A 23,948-nucleotide genomic window follows, 5' to 3' on the forward strand; every position below is an offset into this window, starting at 1 on the left:
TGGCCACAGCCGTACCTTCAGGGTTACTCAGTTCCTGCTCTTTGACCACAACCTTCCCCATGGCCCGCCCTCTGCAGAGCAGCCCTGATTCTCACATCCCGCTCCATCAGACTCTTGCAATTGCCAGACATGGCCCACCAATCACGCTAACATCTACCGCAGCACAGCTGGAGAAAAGTGATGGATCCATTACACATCTATCGATTCTAACCACAGGGCTTAAACAGGCCAAAATCTGTAAAAATCAATCACTCCAGCCAGCTGTAGGGCTGGTGTGAGAAATAAAGCTTATAAGACAGTACAGGCAGACCTCAGAGATACCGTGGGTTCAGTTCCAGCAATAAAGCAAATGTCACAATAAAGCAAGTCACACAAATTTTTTGGTTTCCCAGTGAGCATGAAAATTATGTTTACACTATCCTATTGTCTAAGTGTACAATAGTATTATACCTTAAAAAAACAATGTACACACCTCAATAAAAAAATACTTTATTGCTAAAAACTGCTAATCATCCTCTGAGCCTTCAGTGAGTCTAAGATCACTGATGACAGATCACCATGACAAATATAATAATAATGAAAAAGTTTGAAATACTGTGAGAATTACCAAATGTGACACAGAGACACAAAGTGAGCAAACGCTGTTAGAAAAATGGCACCAAAAGACTTGCTCAATGCAGGGTTGCCACAACCTGCAATTTGTAAAAAAAGAAAACCAAAAAAACGGAGTATCTGCAAAGCGCAATAAAACGAGGCCTGTCTGTATGTCTTCCACTTGTCCTGGATTGTTAGAAGCCTATTAAACACCCTTTTCTCCTTCAAACCATGTCCTGTTGGATTCCCCTCTGTGCTCAGAAGGACTCCGGCTAGCCTACAGCTCGTAATCACATTTTGTGTTTTTCTAGGGATTACACAGCTTAGGAAAGGCAATGCTAGACAGGAGGGGAGGCAAACCAGGCAAAGGATGGGGATCTCATTATTGGAAAGGTCTTTTAAAATTTACACAGTTCCATATTTATCTCCCAATTAAACTGAAAATCCACCAGAGAACTTGAAGGCCTGTTTTACTATGGCAAACGGCATCCGTATTGGTTTCCCCTGTTAGAGGAAGATCTTATTCTCCAAAGCACCCAGTGTCTGCGACAGGGTTGTCTGCCATAGAAGCTCCATTGAAGCCAGGACTCACCAAGGGCGGATCAAGATAGCTATGTGTCGCTGACCATGTCTGGGGGGCGATCAGGCTGTACAGAGGAAACTGCTGCTGGGGGCTGTAGACCGGAGGTAAGTAAAACGATGCGGTGTAGCGCTGCTGCGTGTACAGGCTCATGTCCAGAGGTCTAAAGCCATTCTTTGGCAAAAATGTGTTTATAGCTATTGCCTTCGCTTTTATCCGTGCCTGTTTGAAAACATGTAAGTTTCTGTTAGAACACTTAGGGACACTGGTTTGCAGATAAAGTATAACCAATGGTCTTGCTTACCTTAATTGGTTTTCCTTGAAAAGTTTTGACTTCTTCTCGCAGATATTTGTAAGCCTGAAGACAAAATCATTCATAACACCATTGTGTTAATCTTATAAATAAGATGAACCTACAATTAATTCAGCACCTCAAATAAGCAATTATATAGTTAAAATATAGTGGACAGGACCTAGCACAGTGATTCTTAACCTTTTTGGGTCACAGATTTCTTAAAAGATCCTGATAAGAGCTATGGAGCCCCTATCCAAAATTCTCATTAATGTAATATTGTAAATTGATTGTATGTCAATAAAAAAGAAAAAAAGGAAAAAAATTCTCATGAACAGTGTTTGTATACAATTTTGTAAGTGTTAACAGAAACCATAAAAGCAACCCACAGATCATAGGCTAAGAATCCTTACCCGGGAAAACAATGGATAACAAGGTCCTAGTAATAACCCCGATACGAACTTGGAATTACAGTTTAGGTAATGAAAGGATTAGGATCGCAATATTCAAAAGTCATTATCTGTGAAGCTCCTGATTCTGCTCCAAATTCTCCTACATAACTCCAAAGGCTCTGACCCATCTGACTCAGCCTCAGGCCATATTCCCCACGCAGGCAAGGGGGGCTTGCACCTGCTCCACAAACATGCCTTTTCTCACCTCCCATCACCTTGCTCCTCCTCGTCCTTCTTTCCCTTCCATCCAATTAAGACCCATCTTTCAGATTCTTGTTTCTCTCTTCTGAACCCACAGCAGCCTCACCATGTTAACGCCTCATACTCTACTACCATTCCTTTATGCAGGCTAGAGTTTCCCCTGAATATGATACTTCCTTCAAGGGCAGGGAGCCGTCTGAACTCCATGTCTCTCACAGAGCTTCTCAATGCCTTTTCAAGCACCTTGTAATACAAGGTTGCCCAGGGAAAGTTAGAGTTAGGTTCAAATTTCCCAAATACTTTTCAAATATTAAAACCTTTCTCCGTACAGAGATAAGAAAAGAACCAGTTTTCCTAGGCTGCCTGTCTTACATGTCCTTAGAAAATAACGTCTATGCTTTTCACATCGCTACAAAACTGTCTACACACACACTTATTTAGGTTTCTTCAACCTGATTTCCCTGCACCTTATGTTCACACTCAACACCACATGTGATCGTAATCTCCGTGCCCACGTTTAGTCCCACTATGTACTGACTGCTAAGTACTGGTAAACTCTGTCCTTTGTGGCAGAACAGGGTAGGGGGTAGGGGGAGGAAGAGCTTACCTGTTGTGCATCTGCTTCTGTTTCAAATGTAATAAACCAATTATCATTATAGGCAAATTCACAGTTTATAAATCTCGGTAAGTTATCTCCTTTAAATAGTGCTTCTACTTCCTACAGGAAACAGAGAGGTTAGAAATTAATTCTCAACTATGCCACTGTTTGTCCTCACCAAAGAAACACGGCGCCCAGTCTTAAGGACAGATGCCTAGAAGACAACCCCAGCACAGCCAGTCAAATTAAACCCAGAAATGCACCAATACTGGCACGTCGGCTCAGATCAAGCCACAGGCCACACTGGTGTTCACTGCATCCTTCTCATAGTGAAAATTTGTTTTGGAAAGTGATTTAACATAAAAATATGTTCTCTGCCTCAACCTGTTGGTTTACTATTCTTATTTTAAAATGAATAAATATTTAAACCTTTTCTCTTTCTAACTTCTAAATACTGAAGTTACCATAAACTCTCACTACTTTTTTCAGCGTGAAATGTGTAATGGAGCCCTGAGACCAAAAAGTTTGAGAACCACTCTTACAAATGAATCACACTGTAACTATCAGAGTGTGTAAATCTTGGGAAAAAAGTGTTACTGTACGTATTTTTGCTTTAAAATACATCTTCCAAAAACCACAGAAACAAACAAAAAAACCCACCCAAAAAAGTCCAAGTTTCCTTCAGAGGAGAAATGACTTACTTCTATAGGGGTGGATTCAGGTATTTCACGTAATATTACTATGCAACGATTCTGATTTGGCCTTACTTTTTCTCCCTTCTCATCCACTTGGACTAAAGGTAAAGCTGTATAGAGAAGAGAAATGGATGATACACAAATATTAAAACAAATCAACCATTTGCACTACATCGTGACCTAACATAGATACTCTAGCGGGACGTGTTAGACTACATCGCCAGACGCATTAAAGAAAGCTGTATACGATGGGAAAACTATCAAAAGTCTTGATAGCTTAACACAAGCTATCAAAAGGTTTTAGACCAATCTTGCACATTACAATTAGGGACTCTGGGGAGCCCTGTGGGAGCTTTTTCCTGTCTCCTTACGACTTAATTTTGAACTCACAGAAGTTGTCAAGCACCCTTCACTCAGCCTTCCCTAACGATGGATCTTACACGACCACAATCCACCATCTAAACAAGGGTCAACACTGCCAGCACGGGGACAGGCCCAACTCAGGTTTCACCAGCTTTTGACTTATCTCCTTTTGTTAGGTTTTGTTTTTTGGTGTCACTCTACGAAATTCTATCACATGCAGACTCAGGTCATAGCACACAGGATCAAAATCAGGGCTCAGAGCTGTGTACCACCATGAAGACATATATTACCAACATCAGAAATGGAAACATCCCTTAGTACCAAAGCTAACTTTTGGGAAGTAGGATCCATGAGAGAAAAGAAAACTCAAGGCCCATGTGGTTTCTGGAGAATCCTACCAAATGTCAAGAAAAAAATAACAATTCTATAGTACAAACTCTTCTGAACTTAAGAAAGTACTTTCCACTTCAACCTATGAAGCCAGCAGTTCTTTGATACCCAAACTAAACAAAGGCATTACAAAACAAGAAAACTACAGACCAATATCTCCCATGAACAATAAAAATTCTTACCAAATTTTGCCAAATTGAATCTAAAAATATATAAAGATGGGAATACATAATGAATGACAAGTGGATTTTTCTCAGTAATGCGAGGTTGGTTTACCAAAAGAGATAAGCAATGTAATTCACCATATTAATGGACTAAAAAACAAAAAAAAAACCCCACACAACTATCTCATAGATGCAGAAGCATTTGACAAAATCCAACGTTCATTTCTGATAAAAATTCTCAGCTAACTAGGAATAGAAGGGAAACCTCCTCACTTACAAAAAAACCAACGTCTAGCATCTTTCTTACTAGAAGATGGGCCAAGGCAAGGATGCTGACTCTCCCCACTTCCATTCAACACAGCACTGGAGGCTTAAGCCAGGGCAATAATGCAAGAAATAGAAATTACATGCACCCAGACTGGGTGTAAGAAGGTAACCTTTTCATTTACTTTCATTCAAGCTGAGCTCTATGTAGAAAATCTGATACAATTTCCATAAAAAACTAGAATTGTGAGGTTCAAAAGCTTTAAGTATACAAGATTAATATTCAAAAATAAATTGTATTTCTACATACTAGCACCGAACAACTAGAAATTGAAATAAAAATATTTATGCCCAAATACGAAATACTTAGTTATAAATCTGGTAAGATATGAAACACCTGCAGTATGAAAACTGCAAAACATTGCCAAGATAAAAATTTTTAAGATTTTTCTAAATGAATGGAGAGATATCCTATGTTCATGAATTGGAAAACCCAATATTGTTAAAATGTCAATACTCCCCAAATTGATTTATAGATTTCATGTAATCCCAGTAAAAATACCAATAGGACCTTTTGAAAAACCAAAACGTCGATTCTAAAATTCACATGGAAATGCCAAGCATTTGGAAGAGCCAAAACAAAGCTGGAGATTTTGCAACTACTCTAAGATGTACTATAAAAGCCAGTACCATCCAGACACTACAGCAATGGCATCAAAACAGACAAAATAGATCGAGGACAGACATACGACCCAGAGAGAAACCCACACATACAGGGATAAATGATTCTCACAAAGGCAGTGCAGTGGAGAAGCAGAGTGTTTTCAACAAATGCGCTGGAAGAGCAGCACATTCACACGCAAGGGGGTAGAGAGCTCATACCACATACAAAAATCAGCTGACAATAGATCACAGGCCTAAAAATGTAAACCCTAAAACTAAAACTTCTAGGAGAAAATCCTTTTGACCCTGAATTAAGCAAAGATTTCTTAAGCACAATACCAAAAGCAAGATCCATAAAAGAAAAAAATTAATAAACTGGACTATATAAAAAAATTGAAAACTCTGCTTTTCAAAAGACATTATTAGAACAAAAAGAGAAGCCACAGACTGGGAGAATGTATTTGCAAATCACATCTCCAATAAGGACAAATACAGATACATGCATCTCAAATTGCACACAAATATACGCCCCTCAAATCTCACCTGTAATAAAACTAATTAAAAAAAAAGTGGTGGGGGTGGGGCATCTGAACAGACAGCTCAGAAAGGCAGCACATGAAAAGACTGCCCAGTGTCATCAGGCACTAAAGAAATAGAAATTAAAACTACAATGAGATACCACCACACACCTGCTAGAAAACCTACAATGGCCCATCTGTGACGCCAGGCCGGGTACCTTAGCACGAATGGCTGTGAATCTAAGCATCACACTGGCAAGAAAATTGCTGTCAAGACCACGTACGATGCAGCCTGGGCTGCAGTCTACTTACACCTCAGCACCTCGACAATCAGGTCCATGTCGGTGCTGAGCTTCTTGATGTGGTCCAGGTTAGCTACCGTGGTGATTGGCACGTACTGATCACTGTCCATCTGCGATATAAGGTACATGTCACTAGCAAGGTTCTCCCTGGAGAAAGAAGACAATCTCTCTTAATTCACAACTTCTTTAAAAGGAAGCTTCACAAGAGGCACGAGTGTGGCACGGTACTGCCCTGGAGTGAGAGCTGAGTTCAAACCCCGCCCCTGCGATTTGCCATCTCTCTGACCTTAGGTCGATTTTGTCAAAGACATCTGGGGAGGCAGAGAGAGCAAAAGTAAAAGTGTACTGCACTTTATATGATCAAAATTAATGAGCAGGTAAATCTTTTAAAAAATGTATTTATAGCTTATCTTTGTTCTAAAAAGTGTTTGAGTAGCTTTTTAAAAATAGAAACACAACTTCTTAAAGTAAGGAAACCCAGCTAAGAGAATGAAAAAGTAAGAAAAATGTGATAAGGCCAAGAAGGGCTGGTGCCCAGAGTGCCTGCAGTTCAGTTCAGGCTGGAACACTTGTTAGAGGGGCTGTGACTCCAACTCTGGCCTCAACAGCCCTCTGCAGCAGAGGACGGAAAAGCAGTAAAGTGACCAACAGCATGACCCACGACTACAACCTGTGAGGCTGACCACCTATGGCCCCACCATCAGAGTCCAAGTCCGTGGGGAGGGGATGGGGGTAGGGGGGATCTCGACTTCCTACAGATGGACGTACAGACACAGATGTTAACAGATACTCCTTCCGTGTAAAGCATGACATCTGTACATAGTAGCAGTGCACAACACCTTAGATATCAGATACTAGAAAAACACTACCATCCTCACCTAGACAAGCAGAATTCCAATGTTTTTTTAAGTACTTCCCGGGGGTCTTCCTGGCTTTCTGGTTGAGATTCATTTCCTCCTACAGAGAAGCAATGGAAAAATGGCTTAAATTTACCAAGCACATGATTCAGTATAGCAATTCTAATGTTTTCAATATACATAGTAATTTATCTACATAATGTATACAGAATATAACAAAAATGATATTTTACAAGGCAATCATAGGCAAAAAAACAAACCAAAAAAACCCCTCTCCCCCAAACAAAAACACAGTTTCAAAAAATAACCTGAGGGCTTCCCTGGTTGCACAGTCGTTAGGAATCCACCTGCCAATGCAGGGGACACGGGTTCGATCCCTGGTAAGGGAAGATCCCACATGCCGCGGAGCAACTAAGCCCACGCACCACAACTCTAGAGCCCGTGAGCCACAACTACCGAGCCTGCGAGCCACAAGTACTGAAGTCCAAGCACCTAGAGCCCATGCTCCGCAACAAGAGAAGCCACTGCGATGAGAAGCCCATGCACTGCAAGGAAGAGTAGCCCCTGCACGCCGCGAGCAACAACGAAGACCCAACGCAGCCAAAAAAAAAACAAAAAAAACCCCTGAGGAGTAGGATTTATTAGCAAAGTTTAGCAGGTGCTTTTTATTACAAAATAAGTATAAGCTTATTTAATGCTTTGTCTCAATTCAAAAAGGATTTTCAGGTAACTTAGAAGCACACGAGATACTAAAAATATAATAAAATATACAGGAAATAATCAAAATAACTTAAAAGTTTTTTTGCGCACTACTACATAGATTTGCATGGCATAATGATACATGAAGAACTTTCTAACAAGAGACACTTGTATTTTAAAAGTCAAAGTTAAAGACCATCAAAAAAGCAAAGACAAAGTGGGAACACTGATGACAAATAAGGACAGAGAGCTCATGTGTGTTTTATATAAAGAGCTTTAACAAAATCCATCCCCCACCAGCAAAAAACAAAACAAAACAAACAAAACCAATGGAGCAAATGAGACAAAATCAGCAATGGCCGTTGAAACCACAATCTCATTTCATTCCTTCATCCAGAAAGGCCTCTCCTGAGCACCATTTAAATTCACATTGAACAGATATGTCCTGTCTCTCCTTTAGCTATCTCCTGCATGCCGGGCACTGCTGTAGAACTGCTTATTCATCCTCAGTGAGGCAGTGTCTGCTCTCATTGGGAGGCAATCAATAGTCAAACAAGTCAACAGTAAACAGGTAGAATATGACACAAAGGAGAAAACCACAGGGCACGGGCAGACCTAATTGTGCAGAAGGAAGAATCAGCAAGCTCGAAGACAGGTCACGTGAAATTAGCCAGTTACAGGAACAAAGAGAAAAAAGAATGCAGAACGAGGAAGAAAGCCTACGTGACTTGTGACACCAACTGTATTTCTATACACTAACAACAAACTACCCGAAAAAGAAATTAAGAAAACAATCCCTTTCACAACTGCATCCAAAAGAATTAAATACCTAGGAATAAATCCAACCAAGGAGGAGAAAGATCTGTAAGCTGAAAACTTTAAGATATTGATGAAAGAAATTAAAGACAAATAAATGAAAAGATACCCCATGTTCCTGGATTGGAATAATTAATATTGTGAAAATCTCCATGTAAAAATTTCCAAAGCAATCTACAGATTCAATACAATCAATTCCTATCAAAATTCCAATGGCATTTTTCACATAAATACATCAAACAATCCTAAAATTTGTATGGAACCACAAAGACACTGAATAGCAAAAGCAATCTTGAGAATGAAGAACAAAAGTGGAAGCATCATACTTCCTGATTTCAAACTACTTTAAAAAGCTATAGTAATCAAAAAAGTATGGTACTGGCATAAAAACAGACATATAGACCAATGGAACAGAATTGAGAGCCCAGAAATAAACCCACATATTTATCATCAACTGATTTTCAACAAGGCTGCCAAGAATACTTAAGGGGGAAAGGACAGTCTCTTCAATAAACAGTGTGGGAAAAGCTGATGGCCACATGCAAAAGAATTAAATGGAACCCTTATCTTATATCATATACAAAAACCAACTCAAAATGAATTAAAGACTTAAATGTAAGACCTGAAACCATAAAACTACAGAAAAATATATAGGAAAAAATGTCCTATACATCGGTCTTGGCAACAATTTTTTTGTATATGACACCAAAAGCACAGGCAACAAAAGCAAAAATAAACAAGTGGGACACTACATTCCATTCAAAAGCTTTTGTACAGCCAAGGAAAGCATCAACAAAATGAAAAAGCAACCTACTGAACAGGAGAAAATATTTACAAATCATGTACCTGATAAAGGGTTAATATCCGAAACATATAAGGAACTCACACAACTCAGTAGCAAAAAAAACTCTGATTAAAAAATGGGTAAAAGACCTAAATAGACATTTTTCCAAAGAAGACATACAGATGGCCAAGTGGCACATGAGAAGATGTTCAATATCTCTCATCACTAGGGATGTGCAAGTCAAAAACCACAATGAGGATCACCTCACACCTGTTAGAATTGTTATTATCAAAAAAAGGTAACAACAAGTGTTGGCAAGGATGTGAAGAAAAGGGACCCCCTGTGTATTATTGGTGGGAATGTAAATTGGTGCAGCCAATGGAACACTATGGAAAAGTGTGGAGGTTCCTCATGAACTTAAAAATAGTACTCACTACCACATGATCCAGCAATCCCACCAGTGGGCATATATACAAAGGAAAGGAAATCAGGATCTCAAAGATATGTCTGCACCTCCATGTTCACTCGAGTATTATCTACAATAGCCAAGACGTGGAAACAACCTAGTCTACTGATGGATGAATGGATAAAAAAAAATGTGGTATATATACACACACACACACACACACACACACACACACAAAATGGAATATTATTCCACAAGAAAGAAGGAAATCCTGCCATTTGCAAAAACATGAATGAATCTGGAGAATATTATGCTAAGTGAAATAAGTCAGACAGAACCCCAAAAAACTACACAATGTCACGTATATGTGGAATCTAAAAAAACTGAACACATGGAACCAGAGGGTAGAACCATGGCTGCCAGGGGCTGGAGGTGGGAAAATGGAAAGATGTTGATCCAAGGGTACAAACTTTCAGTTATAAGATGAATAAGTTCTGGGGATCTAATGTACAGCGTGGTGATTATAATTAATAATACTGTATTGTGTACTTGAAATTTGCTGAGAGTAGATCTTGTGTTCTCAGCATACCAAAAAAAAAAAGGTAAGTATGTGAAGTGATGGGTATCAAACCATCATGTTGCTGTATACCTTAAGTATAATTAATTTTTACGTGTCAATTATACCTAAATAAAGCTAGAAAAAACTGTAACCTCCCCTACCATGATTTGTCTTTTTCACTGTGTTTATCACCCTTACATTATATAACACGAACATATTTATTATGTGTATTATGAACAGTCTGTCTCTGCCCGATAAGACGTAAGCACCAGTAGGGCAAAGGCTTTCATCGATCATATTCACTGATGTGTCCTAAGTAAATCTGGCACGTGGTGGGTTTTGAATAAGTATTTTTTTTATTTAAAAAAAATAAAAAAGAATAAGTGAAGCAAGTGTTCCAGATGTAGAGCATTGGCTCCTGAGAGATAGACACACGATGGTTGTGGGCCCGGGCTCAGGAAGCGGGAAGCAGATGGAAGCCAGCGGGCTCAATGAGTTCAGGGTGCGGGACAGAGTGCACTGGGAGGGCGCCCAGAGGCGCGGGGGAACCCCCGGAGGCAGGCGCGTGTTCTATGCACAGCACAGGTATGATGGACTCCCTGAGGCCAGGAAAGAACCACTTGAAAGGAAGAAGGGAGCTCACATATCCTGCTCCACAGTGCCTGCTCCACCAGCTGGCCTGGAAGACCTCATGCTCACAGAGCCCCAAACACACTGGCAAGAGGAGAGAAGGGTCTGGCCTCAGAAGTGGGAAATAATGAGCCCCAGACTGAGCACTGCTCCACTCATGCCTAACAAATCATAAAACAAGATATGAAAGGATCAATTTGTTTCCAAGTAACTTTGTGGCATCCTGGAACAAGAACCAAAATATTTATAGAAATATAAAAATATTAAGTACCTAACAAAGTCAAATCCAGTCCAACCAAAAATTACAGTGAGTGTAAAGAAACCTATCCCGCACAGATGTTAACATTAACTGACAAAGACATTGTAATGGTTATCCTACCTGTACCCCACATGCTCCAAAGGTTAGGCAGAAACATGAAAAATATAAAAAAAGACCCAAATAGAATTTGTACAGATGAAAACTACAATGTCTGATATCAAAAATATAGTTTGTGAAATTAACAACTGATCAGATAGAAGACTAGTGAACTTGAAGATATAAGAGAAACTTTCCAAAATGAAACAGAGAAATAAGATTATTTTTAAAAAGGACAGAGGATCACTTCGAGGGACTTAATATAGGTATAACCAGAGATCATGTAGGAGAAGAAATGGCAAGGTGGGGGAGGAGCATTTGAAGAAATTACAGCCGAGATATTCCAAGTTTGATGAAAACATTTACAAATCACAGATCAAGAAGCTCAACAAACCCCAACCACAAGAAACAAGAAGATTACCTTTAAGATACATCATAATCAAAATACTCAAAACCACTATAATGAGGAAAATCTTAAAAGCAGCAAGATTTTAAACAGTGGAACAAAGTTAAGGATGATAGCGTTATCAGAAATAATGCAGGTAAAAAGAGAGCACCACAGCATCTTTAAGGCCAAGAGAGGGAGATCAGGATTTACACACAGGAATAAAGAATACCAGAAATGCTAACTGCATGGATAAGTATGGAAGCTTGCTTTCTTATAAAATACCATTTTCCAGTACAAGGAACCAAGGTTCCTTGAAGAAATGGCTGATTCTAGGACCAGAGCAGGGAGAATGAGAAAACAACAACAACAACAACAACAAACCCTTCACTGATGGGGTAGGTCAGATGGAGGAGCCAACTAGAAGAGCTTCCAATGGCCAAAGGTAGAGCATCTGAGCAATCAAATAAAGCAGTGATGATTTTTACACATGGATACAATAAACACCCATGAGTCCACACTGATACAAGTCAATGGCTGAACAAATAAATAAATGAGGGAGAAGAGACAAATCCCTATGCATAAGAGTTCCAAGTTATTTACGTAGATTCTCTGCCCTCATGAAGGGGTCATTCCTTAAGTGTAGGCTGGGTACAGTCAGTGACTTCCTTCCAAAGAGCACCACATGGAAAGAGGGAGGAAAAAAAGAGTAACTTCACAGTTGAGAAAGCTAATAATAAACCTACTTCAGCCAACTGGTCAAGGTCAACATCAACCGTAATAAATCATGCTGATAGTATGTACCCTTAAAATGATGGGATGAAAACTGCTTTTGACCTCTGTGGTATTCCTTCCCTCAAACCCATCACGATGAGAAAAACATCAAATGAATTCCAGTACCATACAAAATAACTGACCAGTACTGCTCAAAACTATCAAGGTTATCAAAAACAAGTAAAGTCTGAGAAACTGTTACACCCAAGAGGAGCCTAAGAACACATATCAACTAAATGTAACATGGTGTCCTGGGACAGAAAAAGGACATTAGGTAAAACGTACCAACACTGGTTCAGTAATTGTGGCAAATATATCATATAAATGTAAAATGTTAACAGGAGAAAATGAATGCTGCGTCTGTGGGAACTCTCTGTACTCAATCTTCTCAATTTTTCTGTAAGTCTAAAGCTATTCTAAAACAAATAGCAAGGTGAGAGACTCAAACCTAACCATGTCAATTACCGCAGTAAACGTTAATGTTCTAAACATTTAAATTAAAGGCAGAGACCATAGGCTCTGACTTATGATCCAAATGAGATGAATAAAATTGACAAATCTCTACCCAGATTGACTAGGGGGTGGAGGGGAGAAAAGACAAATTACCAATAACAGGAATGAGTGATGTGACATGACTACAGATTCTACAGATATTAAAAGTATAAACAGAATATTATGAGCAATTCTATGCAATAACTGAAAATTTAGATGAAATGGACAAAGTACATAAGTAAAGACATAAGTAACCAAAGCTTTCTCAAGAAGAAATATACCTGAGTAGCCCTATATAAAAAAACAAACTGTAGCTGACAACTTTCCCACAATCAATACTCTAGGCTCAGATGGCTTCATTCTTCATTTAAGGAAGAAATAAACTCTTCCCAAAAATTTAATAGGAGGGAAAACATCAAAAATAAAACTATAGAGCAATATTCCTCATGAACACAAGTGTACAAATTCTAAGCAAAATTATAGCCAGTCTAATCCAACAATGTATCAGAAGTGTATTACATCCTGACCCAGTGAGGCTTACCCCAGGAATTTAAGGTTGGTTAAACATTAAAAAAAAAAAAATCAATGTAATTCATCTTAACACACTAAAAAAGAAAAAAATATTTGATCATTGCCATAGATGAAGAAAAAGTATCACAAATTCCTCTTTAACCATTCCTCTTTAAAACTCTAAGCAAATCATAACAGAAGGGTACCTGTCAACCGATAAAGGTCATATATGCAGAACTACAACTAACATTATACTTAATGGTGAAAGACAATGTTTTCCTCCCTAAGATCAGTCAGGTGTTTGCTCTCACCACATCTGTTCACCTTTGTAAGGAAAGATCTAATTAGTGCAACCAGGCAAGATAAAGGAATAAAAGGCACCAAATTGGTAGGAAATAAAACTGAATTTATTCACAGATAACATGATAGCCTATATAGAACATCCAACAGAATCTACAAAATAGTTTCTAAAACTAATAAGTGAGCTTAACAAGTTTTCAGGGTATGATATCAATTTATAAAAATTAATTATATTTCTATCTACTGGTAACAAATAGTTGCAGATTGAATTTTTAAAAACCACTTACAATAGCACCAAAAAATATGAGATACTTAAGGATAAATTGGACAAAAGATGTGAAAAGCCAGTAGGTTGAAAACTGAAAAATACAGTCAAGAGAGATTAAAGAAGATCTGAACAAGTGGAGACATACACCATGTCATGAACAGCTAGCCAAGATGTCAATCTTCTCCAGCTGATCTACAGTCAATGAAATCCCAATAAAAATCTCAGCATTCTATAGAAATTGACCGGCTCATTCTAATTTGCATGGAAATGGAGAGGACCTAGAATAGCCAAAATAACTCTGAAAAAGAACAAAACTGGAAGGCTAATACTACCTGTTTTTAAGAATTATTTACAGTAAGCAAAACAGCGTGGTTTTGTTGTCCCAAGAGATGGATGGAGAAGAGACAGTCCAGAGACAAACCGACATACTCAGGGACAAATGATTCTGACAGAGGCACAAAGGCAGTGCAGTGGGGAAAGGAGAGTCTTTCTGACGAATGGTACTGGAACAGTTTCTGACGAATGGTACTGGAACAGTTGCATATCTACATGTGAGAAAAAAACAAAAAAGAACTTTGCTTCACACCTCACACCACATACAAAAATTAACTTAAAATGGGCCACAGACCTAAAAAATGTAAAATTTATGGGCTTCCCTGGTGGCGCAGTGGTTGGGAGTCTGCCTGCCAATGCAGGGAACACGGGTTCGAGCCCTGGTCTGGGAGGATCCCACATGCCGCGGAGCAAATGGGCCCGTGAGCCACAATTGCTGAGCCTGCGCGTCTGGAGCCTGTGCTCCGCAACAAGAGAGGCCGCGATGGTCGCGATGGTGGGAGGCCCGCGCACTGTGATGAAGGGTGGCCCCCGCTTGCCGCGACTGGAGAGGGCCCTCGCGCAGAGACGAGGATCCAGCACAGCCATAAATAAATAAATAAAGCACACCTAGTATAGTGTAATTTAAAAAAAAAAATGTAAAATTTAAAATCATACAACTTATAGTAGAAAAGCTTTGCAACCTTGAATTAAATAAGGATTTCGCAGGAAAAACACCAAAAGCAAGATCCATAATTGGACGATATAGAAGATTTTAAACTTTTGCTTTTCAAAAGATACTGTTAGGAGAACAAAAAGACAAGCCACAGACTGGAAGGATGTATTTGCAAGTTACATATCTGGTAAAGACTTGTGCCCAAAGAACTCTCAACTCTATAATAAATAATCAACCCAGTAAGAAAATGGGCAAAAGACTTGAACAGACTCTTCACCAAAGAAAACATACACACATGAAAAGATGTTTTGCACCGTTAGTCATTAGGAAAATACAAAGTAAAACCACAATAAGATTCCACTGCCTACCTTTTAGAATGGCTAACATTAAAAAGACTGACCGTATCAAGTGCTGGTGAGGACGTGGAGCTGCTGGAGCTCTGATCCACTGCAGGCGGGAGTGCAAAGGGTACAGCTACGGAACACAGCTCTACCATTTCTTAAGAAGATAAACCTATGCCTAACAGATGATGCATCTACTCCATTCCTATGTATTTACCCAAGAGAAATGAAAACATATGTACATACAAACCCCTGTTTATAAATGTCCACAGCAGCCTTATTTGTAAGAGCCTCAAACTGGAAACAATCCAAATATTCATCAGCAGGTGAATAGAAAAACAAACTGTGGTATATGATGGAATGGAATACTATTTGGCAATAAAAAGGAAAGGCCCATAAATGTTATTACATGAATGAATCTCAAAATTAGTAAGTAAAAAAAGCCTGAGGAAAAGAGCACATACTATAAAACTCCGTTTACATAAAATTCTAGAAAACCCCAAACTAATCTACAGTGACAGGAAGCAGATGAGCGGTTGGCAGGGGCAGGGAGCGGGCAGGAGGAAGGGCACAGGTAGCTTCGTTATCTTGACTGGGTCATGGTTTTTCATGTGTACACACACCTCATCAAATTAGGTAGAGAAATCAGTGAGGAAGGGAAGAATCAGCAAGTCAATTCTAGAATGCACTGAATACTGTGCTTTAAACTAAGGAAAATAAAACTTATAGAAAGGCTAGGATATTCCAAACATGTGATGTTTATGGTACATCAATTACGCTTCATTAATGCTCTATACACCACGGTTGGTAGGTGTGAAACAGCCGTCCAGAAGCTGGGCTGCACAGGGCCACGCAGCCCCACTAGTCCGAGACCGTGAACGGAAAATGAGACCATTCCACACTGCTATAATTTTTTCTTCAGCCACATCTGTCTATCTGCTCAGGAACAGACACAGAGTAGGTAGAGAATTATCTTTAAACAAGTTGGAGGCATTTGCTAAGCAACTGTGAAGAAGTTAGATGCAAGGAAGTAACTGAAATGATGGTCTGTGTAATTCAGGCAGAGTGAGGAGGGAAGCAAGGGTCCAGGCGGGCATGTGACCACAAAGGTCAGTGAGTGCCAACCGAAGCAGCAACCGTGCGGATGAGGTCTTCGTGAGGCCCCTTCAAGGGGAAAACAAACAAATATTTAATGCCAAACACTTACACGGTGCTTATTATGTACCTCTCGTACATAACACCACAGCTGGCGGTGAGAAAGGGAGGGCAGGCTTTCTCAGTCATGTAAGCTTCTCTAACCCAAGCGTGTCTCCAGACAGTCACACAGGGGCCTGAACACGCTCCACAGGCAGCTGCTCTGCTCAACTGCTGGCAGCCAATTTGGGGGAGCTATTTCTTTCCACTCAAGCTTTCCCATCCAACTGGCAATAATGAGAGTGTAGCCTACCCCTTAGGTCTGTTGGGGTTTTAAAAATTGTTTGGTCTTTTAGATCAAGGCAGAAACAAAATCAGAGGCGAGCAATTGGTGTCCCATTACCTACAGCCATTTCTATGCTGGCCCACACCCTGGACCCCAAAAGAGAACTGCTCTCTTCCTCTTTTCCTTCTTCTGAAAAGCTTTAAATATCCCTTTTACAGAAAGCCAACTGCTTTCGGGTTTGACTCTCAATTTCGACATTAACGTTCCCTCTCTGTACTTTTATCGACGTTTTGCCCTACAGTCAGTTTTCCGCTTCTCCTATTTAAATCTGATTTGCCTTTCAGGAACTATTCAGGTCTTACATTCCCTGTGAGGCCTCTGGACCAGAACCTCTCACCTCTGCATCAACAGAAGAGTCAGTTTAAAGGAGAATCAAAGGAAGCAGTGAAAGGTACACTGTTTAGGGAAAGATTTAACAAGCTGAATTTTTAAAAGCACACAAACCTCTGAACAGGGCGAGGGTGGCCATTGTCAGTACATGTGTGCACAGAGGTATCGGACTAGAAATGGCCTGGGGCTCCGATGGCGTGTTGGGACCACCTAGTGTGCACCCCAGCTCGCTCCAGCCCCTCTGGCTCTGGCCTGCTCTCCACTAGGGTGGAGGAACCACTGTGGGGTCAGGGGGTCTGCACACATTTAGAGGGAATGGAACCAGCTCAAACTCAACCCTCAAGGCTTCTGTTCCAGCACCATGGGCCCCCCAAACCACCCTCCCCAGCCATCATAGTTACCTGTTTCACCTAATTTCGTAGAGACAGAGAAAGTTAAACAAAATGAGAAGACAGAGGAATATGTTTCAAATGAAAGAAAAGGAAAAAAACCCTGTAAAAACCCCTAATGAAACAGATAAATAATTTACCAGATAAAAAATTCAAAGCATTAGTAATAAGAATGCTAACTGAACTAGGGGAAGGATAGATGAACACAGTGAGAATTTTAACGAGAAACTAGGAAACATAAAAAAGAACCAGTTGGAACTGAAGAATACAATAACTGAAATGCGAAAGACAGTACAGGAAATTAAAGCAGACTAGGCGACACAGAAGAACACATAAGTGATCTAGAAGATAGAATAATGGAAATCATCCAATAAGAACAGCAAAGAGAAAAATAAATTTTTTAAAATGAGGATAGTTTGGGACTTCCTTGGTGGCACAGTGGTTAAGAATCCACCTGCCAATGCAAGGGACATGGGTTCAAGCCCTGGTCCAGGAAGATCCCACATGCTGTGGAGCAACTAAGCCTGTGCATCACAACTACTGAGGCCCACGTGCCTAGAGCCTGTGCTCTGCAACAAGAGAAGCCACCACAATGAGAAGCCCGAGCACCACCACAACGAGTAGCCCCTGCTCGCCGCAGCTAGAGAAAGCCTGCGTGCACCAACAAAGACCCAACACAGCCAAAAAAATAAATAAATGAAATGAAATGAAATGAGGATAGTTTAAGGGACCTCTGGGATAACATCATCAAGCATACTAACAATCACATTATAGGGGTTCCAGAAGCAGGAAAGAGAGAGAAGGGGGTAGAAAATGTATCTGATAAAATTATGGCTGGAAACTTCCCAAGGCTGAAGAAGTAAACAGATATCCAGGTACAGGAAGCACACAGGGTCCCAAACAAGATGAACCCAGGGACCCACACCACAACATATCATAATTAAAATGGTAAAGGTTACAGAGAGAATTCTAAAGACAACAAGAGAAAAACAAACAGTCACATACAAGAGAACCCCCATAAGGCTATCAGCTGATTTTCCTGCTGAAATTCTGCAGGCCAGAAGGGAGTGACATGATATAATTAAAGTGCTGAAAGGGAAAAACCTGCAACCTAGGATACTCTATCCAGCAAGATTATCCTTCGGAATTGAAGAAGAGATTAAAGAACGTCTCAGACAAGCAAAAAACTAAAAGAATTCAATACTTAAACCTACACTAAAAGAAATGTTGAAGGGTCTTCTCGAAGTGGAAAAGAACTAAGAATCTATTGGAAAGGGAAAATCCCACTAGGAAAGGCAGACATATAGCAAGGAATGAAGATTACTTAAATAAGTCAGTATGTAGATAAGGATACAAACTGTAAAAGCAACTATAACTACAATGCACAGTTAAGGGAGAAACAAGAATATACAAACAAAATGACATCAAAAACAAAATGTGGGGGAGAGGAGTAAAAAAAGAAGGATCTTTTAGAATGTGTTTGAACTTAAATGACTATCAGTTTAAAACAAGTAGATATAGTTATAGGTTAACATATATGAGGAACCCCATGGTAACCACAAATCAAAAACCTACAATAGATACACAAAAGCTAGAGAGAAAAGAACACAAGCATGACACTAAAGAAATAATCAAACCACAAGGGAAGAAACAAAAAAGAAGAAATGAACAACGAATTAAAAATGCAACATAAAGAAGCCCATACTCTATATGAAAATGAATTTATAAAACAGCTTTACCCGTCTCGCTATTTTCAGGCGGTGATTCATACTCTGAGTGGTCCAGACCCAAAGTGCTCATGGCTGTCTGGTCTGACTCCGGTAAATCTGACAGTGCAGCATTCTCATGACTTTTGTCACCATCACCATTGGTGTCCAATCCTGTAATTAAGAATTTCACCCCAAAAGGCAGGGTTAGAAGAATAGCCTTCTCTTAAAACAAAACAAAAGACTTATACCTGCAGTTACTTGACCTTTTTAACTTGACTGTGAGAAACCTCGTTGCTCTTAAATACTGTCACTAACCATGACACAGATCTTAAAACACTTTCCCAAAGATGAACTACAAGGAAACAAAGCCGAGGCCAAGAGGAAAGATGCCCCTCGCCCCCACCCACTCACCCTCCTGGCCACGGTCGGGCGTCGCCTCCCAGGCTGCGCTCACACTGCCATCCGCTGCACTACTTGCTTCCAAGTGTAACACAGGAGTCCCCCATACTTTTGCATTAGGGTTTAGCTCTGAAACCTTGGCCGTTGGTACCTAAGAAAAAATGTGATATATTCATTTGTATCCAAATTTCAATCAAATGCAATTTTACTTACTAATTCAGAGTTAAAACACATCCACCTTAGAGAATTTATGCGAAAAAGGCTGAACCTATTTACACGTACGTTTAGGATGAAATCAAGTGCAAAAGTAATAAAAGTTGATGTACTCAGAACTCAACTCACCAGCAGATTTTAAGTTCTTACTAAGTAGAAGGCTCTCTAGAAACAGGAATGAAAGAGCCCCTGCCTTCATGGAGATATCTGATCAACTGTGTAACTGATAAATAACTGGTGATCCAATTATCATCTCTGTTCCAGATTCCCAACACAATTCACAGATTTAGAAATCTGAATATCGATGGATAAAATGTTAAAATAAAGCTTGAACACTCACAGAAGTAAAGGCTGCAGAAAATGAAAGTCTGTCGGAGAGGTGCCTGGTGCGGCCACTCTTTGTGCTCATTTCCAGTTACTCGGCCTCCTCGCTGTTCTGGACACACCGGGCCCTTCTGCTTGCCCGGCTCCATTTGACCAGAACACTCCCAGACATCCGCACGGCTGGCTCACGCCTTCACACCCCTTGCGGATTGCTGAGGTCTTCCCTGGCACACTCTACTAAACCCACAACCACCCCTGGATTTTTCCTCTCCTGCTTACAAACCTTGAGTGGCTCCCAAAATCTAAAAGAAAGTTGACGTCCCGGGGACAGCTGCCCCCCCCAACTAACTCCAGTTCTACTGCCATGATTCTTGAGCAAAACCTAGCCAAACGATCTGCCTTTTCCCAGGCACCATAGGCCTTAACACCACTGTGCAGGGGCCAGAGCTTCCAAAGGGAGAGACAAGGTTCCAGGTCCCAGAAGCCCCCAGGTAGTGCCAGGCAGGAGCTCCAAACTGGGAGCAGCCTCACTGCATGACCCCAGAGATGCCGTCTCCAAGGTCAGGGGCACCATGATGAGCCAAGAAGGAAACATGTGGGTTAACAATCCTAAAAAAGAACAAATTCACCCTAGTTGGGGCGATTAAAGTTTGTAGTGAAAAACGAAATGATTTCTGAAATTTGAGTGTAGAGACTGATGTGGATTAAAACTACAAAATATACTCTGTTCATACCTAGGAGGCGCGGGCAATAAACTTCATGCCCACAAAACCAGGCACCTAAGTGAGGGCCTATCTGGAGTCCTTTTAAGTAAAGTACTGGATAGGGCAAAGAATAGGGTCCCCCTTCTCCTTCAAGAATATCATTCTCAAGAAGCACTTACTCTTCAGGCTACTTCCAGCTCATTTCTGGTCTCTGCTTCTGCACATCCACCCATCTCTCCAACAAATACTTCTGAAATTCTCACTAAGTGCCCGGTACAGCACGAGGCGATCAGAGTATCATGGGGAACAGGCAGAAACGACGGCTGCCTTGAGCACAGCAACGCAGAAGACGCTCCGCACCTCACAGACACCACTGCCCTTCTCAGCAGTTACACCTTTTCAATCTGTTCTCTCTTTTTTTAACTCACATCTTTATTTTCTTTCCTATTCTAATACTCGCGTAAATCACCTTTTCTGGTTAGACCCAGTCTTGTTCTACCACATAACACACATCAAGTTTCCCACCCACGGAACATACTCCCCTGACCTCGTGGACATGCTATACATTCTCTAAATTCCTAACACCAACCCACACTGGTCTTTTCCATTTTTAGCACCATCTGCAGTTGGCTACACTGCATCACTGACACACATTTTTTAGCTCACTAACACACACACACACAGAGACACACACACACATGGTCCTGGGAGCGCCCTGCCTGCAAGCAGCATCCCAGGGCCGTGTGCTCCTCCCCCTCTGCTTGCACCGCAAGGACATGTCCTGTCCTCTCTGCGGCCCAAGGGTTCCTGGACGTCCACCCTGGGCACACTTCACGGCTGACACCTGGCAGTCCTGAGCTCAGCATGGAGCTGCCTGAGAAACATGCAGAAGGAATGAATGTTTAATAACGTAATAACAGAAAATTCTACTTTCCACTATTTGACAACTTGTGCAAGGTTTTATGCCACAGCTGAATGGAACCCTATCTGTACACAATTTACTACTTCTAAAGCAGTAAATCAAGTATCAGGGACTTACCAGTTTTGAGCAGTTAACCAGTATTCAAGAGGTACTCTGAGGTGTGACACGGGATGCAAGAACAGAGACATGATTAAGGGGGAACGACATGACAGCTAGCACGAGGGCCTGCTGGGTGACAGGCGCACACCACGCACGTACCTGCGTTTAATCCTAACACCCTAGGAGGCAGTGGTCATCACACCCCATTTCACAAGGAAGAAAACCAAGGCAGAGAAAGGTTAAGTAACTTACCAACAAAAATTATGGTAATTAGAAAACTGTGTTCTAATATCAGGAAAAACAAAACATTTATCAAGAGTTCATTAACTTCATGTAACTCACATGAGAAACAACTTGTACTAAAAATATTTCTTTAAAAATGTAGCTACTCACTCTCTTGCAGTCTTAGGGACCTCCAACTGATTATCAACAACTCAAGTTTCATTTGCACAGCTTTCTAAGCCTTATTTTTCCACTGAAAAAATCACGGCTAAGCAATGGTTATTAGAACCAGCAGTGAGCTGAACTTAATGGCCACATGCTGAAGCCATTCTATAAAAATGACCAATGTTACTCTTTGAAGAGTACAGTATCCCCAAATTCTTGACACTCCAAAGAAACTTTCTAACCCTCTAAATGCTACGCTCCATTAACAAAAATAAATAACCTACCAACTCATAAACTTACATTTTCTGGCCAGGAAACAGAATGGTCCCACTGACAAGTTACTGAGTAGGAACTAGAGTAACTAACACCAGAGGAAGGGAAAGGCACATGGAGAACATAAAATAGGTGAGATAATGGAGGAAAAGAAGCACTCGTTTTCTATTTTAAGTTAGTATGGACTATTCCTGGATTTGCCACTAAGTTTAGTAAGGCTTTACAGTCATGAGATCTGTAACTCTGGCTTTTTATTTGTAAAATGGAATAACAGTGGCTACTTAATTTAAGACTAGTTTAAAAAGATGTCTGTACAAGCACTTTGAGAACTGGAGTTCTGAAAAAAGAGCACTCTCATTAAATGTAGTCTGTCAAATCAGAATACTGTTGGGCACATCTCACAATTGAAAAGCTAATTCAGAACAGTGCACACGTACCTCACCCACGTGTGTAAGAGCAGGACCCATGTGCACTCTACTTGAGGTACAGGCGCGGACTCTCACAGCCAGGTGTCAACCACATCCACTGATGGAAATGATTAGGTAGTGTTTTGCCTCCATAACTACTTAAGGAACAAAACTGATTAACTTGAATGTAACTGTTTCTGGTAAAACTCCCAAATGTGGGCACGGAAAGGAAAGAAAGGAGGTTAATGGATAAATTACAGGATTTAATTTCTACTTGTTTATCTCCATATAATAGGCATAACACTGGAGCCACATCTATCTCCTTACTATTACCATTTTTCTTGCCTAATGCAACAAAAATCACTAAAAATAAACTACTGATTGAATGAATGAGATTTTGCTATTACAAGTATGCAGGTCCAAAGGACAGCTTTAAGAGCAAGACTAACTTCCTGTTTGTTGAATGTTTCATTTATTACAGAAATTCTAGGAAGATGCTCAAACTAGCTGCCCGTTGCAGGATCATTTGCGAAGGTTCTTCCAAACCACTGGGACCTGAGCACTGAGGTCCAAAAAGCTCTGCGGTGCTTCTGACTAAAAGAAGACAGAACCAAGGTTTTGGAGCCAGTTAAAAGCATCAAGTTTTACCTCCCTTAGATGGTTACCATACAAAAACAGTGGAAAGCACAGATTTTAATGCCGCTATATTCTGCAACTGTAAACTTCTTAGAAGTGACTTGAAACACCCAATGGGCCAAAAGTTTGTTCCGCTCCCACAAGGGGCCGGTGGTGAGGACAGGATGGATGAAGACTGAGGGGAGCAGCCTCTGGGGACACATGCATCTGATGACCAGCATGCAGGGGTTAGTGCTAACGAGAGTTGACACGTAGATTCTGGCTTAAATATACTAACCAGTGAACCAAATTCATGTTCTTCAGTTTGGAAATGGTTAAATTGATGTTATACTAACTTATAGCTTTACAATAACATTCAAACGACTGCCAATTGTTTAGAATAAATCTTTGTTAATCTGAGTTAAAAGCAATCAAAATGAAAGATTAGCACATCACT

At 40.4% G+C, this 23,948-nt stretch overlaps 1 protein-coding gene across 12 annotated transcripts in view; it reads right to left on the reverse strand.

Annotated features, from left to right (window-relative positions):
* Nucleotides 1-23,948, reverse strand: part of LARP4B (La ribonucleoprotein 4B) — an 86,472-nt gene that overhangs the window by 14,801 nt on the left and 47,723 nt on the right. For 9 of the 12 annotated variants that reach the window (XR_014242796.1, XR_014242797.1, XM_082386024.1 and 6 more), the window contains 8 exons: nucleotides 19,560-19,698; nucleotides 19,179-19,319; nucleotides 6,955-7,033; nucleotides 6,087-6,223; nucleotides 3,419-3,522; nucleotides 2,727-2,837; nucleotides 1,479-1,532; nucleotides 1,187-1,396 (listed from right to left, as the gene is read on the reverse strand). Coding sequence is in view for 10 of the 12 variants with exons in the window: in XM_082386024.1 (XP_082242150.1) it covers nucleotides 1,187-1,396; nucleotides 1,479-1,532; nucleotides 2,727-2,837; nucleotides 3,419-3,522; nucleotides 6,087-6,223; nucleotides 6,955-7,033; nucleotides 19,179-19,319; nucleotides 19,560-19,698 (975 nt within the window). In the remaining 2 variants the exon portion in view is untranslated. Of the gene's footprint in view, nucleotides 1-1,186; nucleotides 1,397-1,478; nucleotides 1,533-2,726; nucleotides 2,838-3,418; nucleotides 3,523-6,086; nucleotides 6,224-6,954; nucleotides 7,034-19,178; nucleotides 19,320-19,559; nucleotides 19,699-23,948 lie in introns of those variants that run through there. The other 3 variants (XM_082386026.1, XM_082386025.1, XM_082386033.1) reach the window with 3 other exon arrangements.

This window comes from Balaenoptera borealis, assembly GCF_965194805.1.
Source record: "Balaenoptera borealis genome assembly, chromosome: 3".
Taxonomy (NCBI): Eukaryota; Metazoa; Chordata; class Mammalia; order Artiodactyla; family Balaenopteridae; genus Balaenoptera; species Balaenoptera borealis.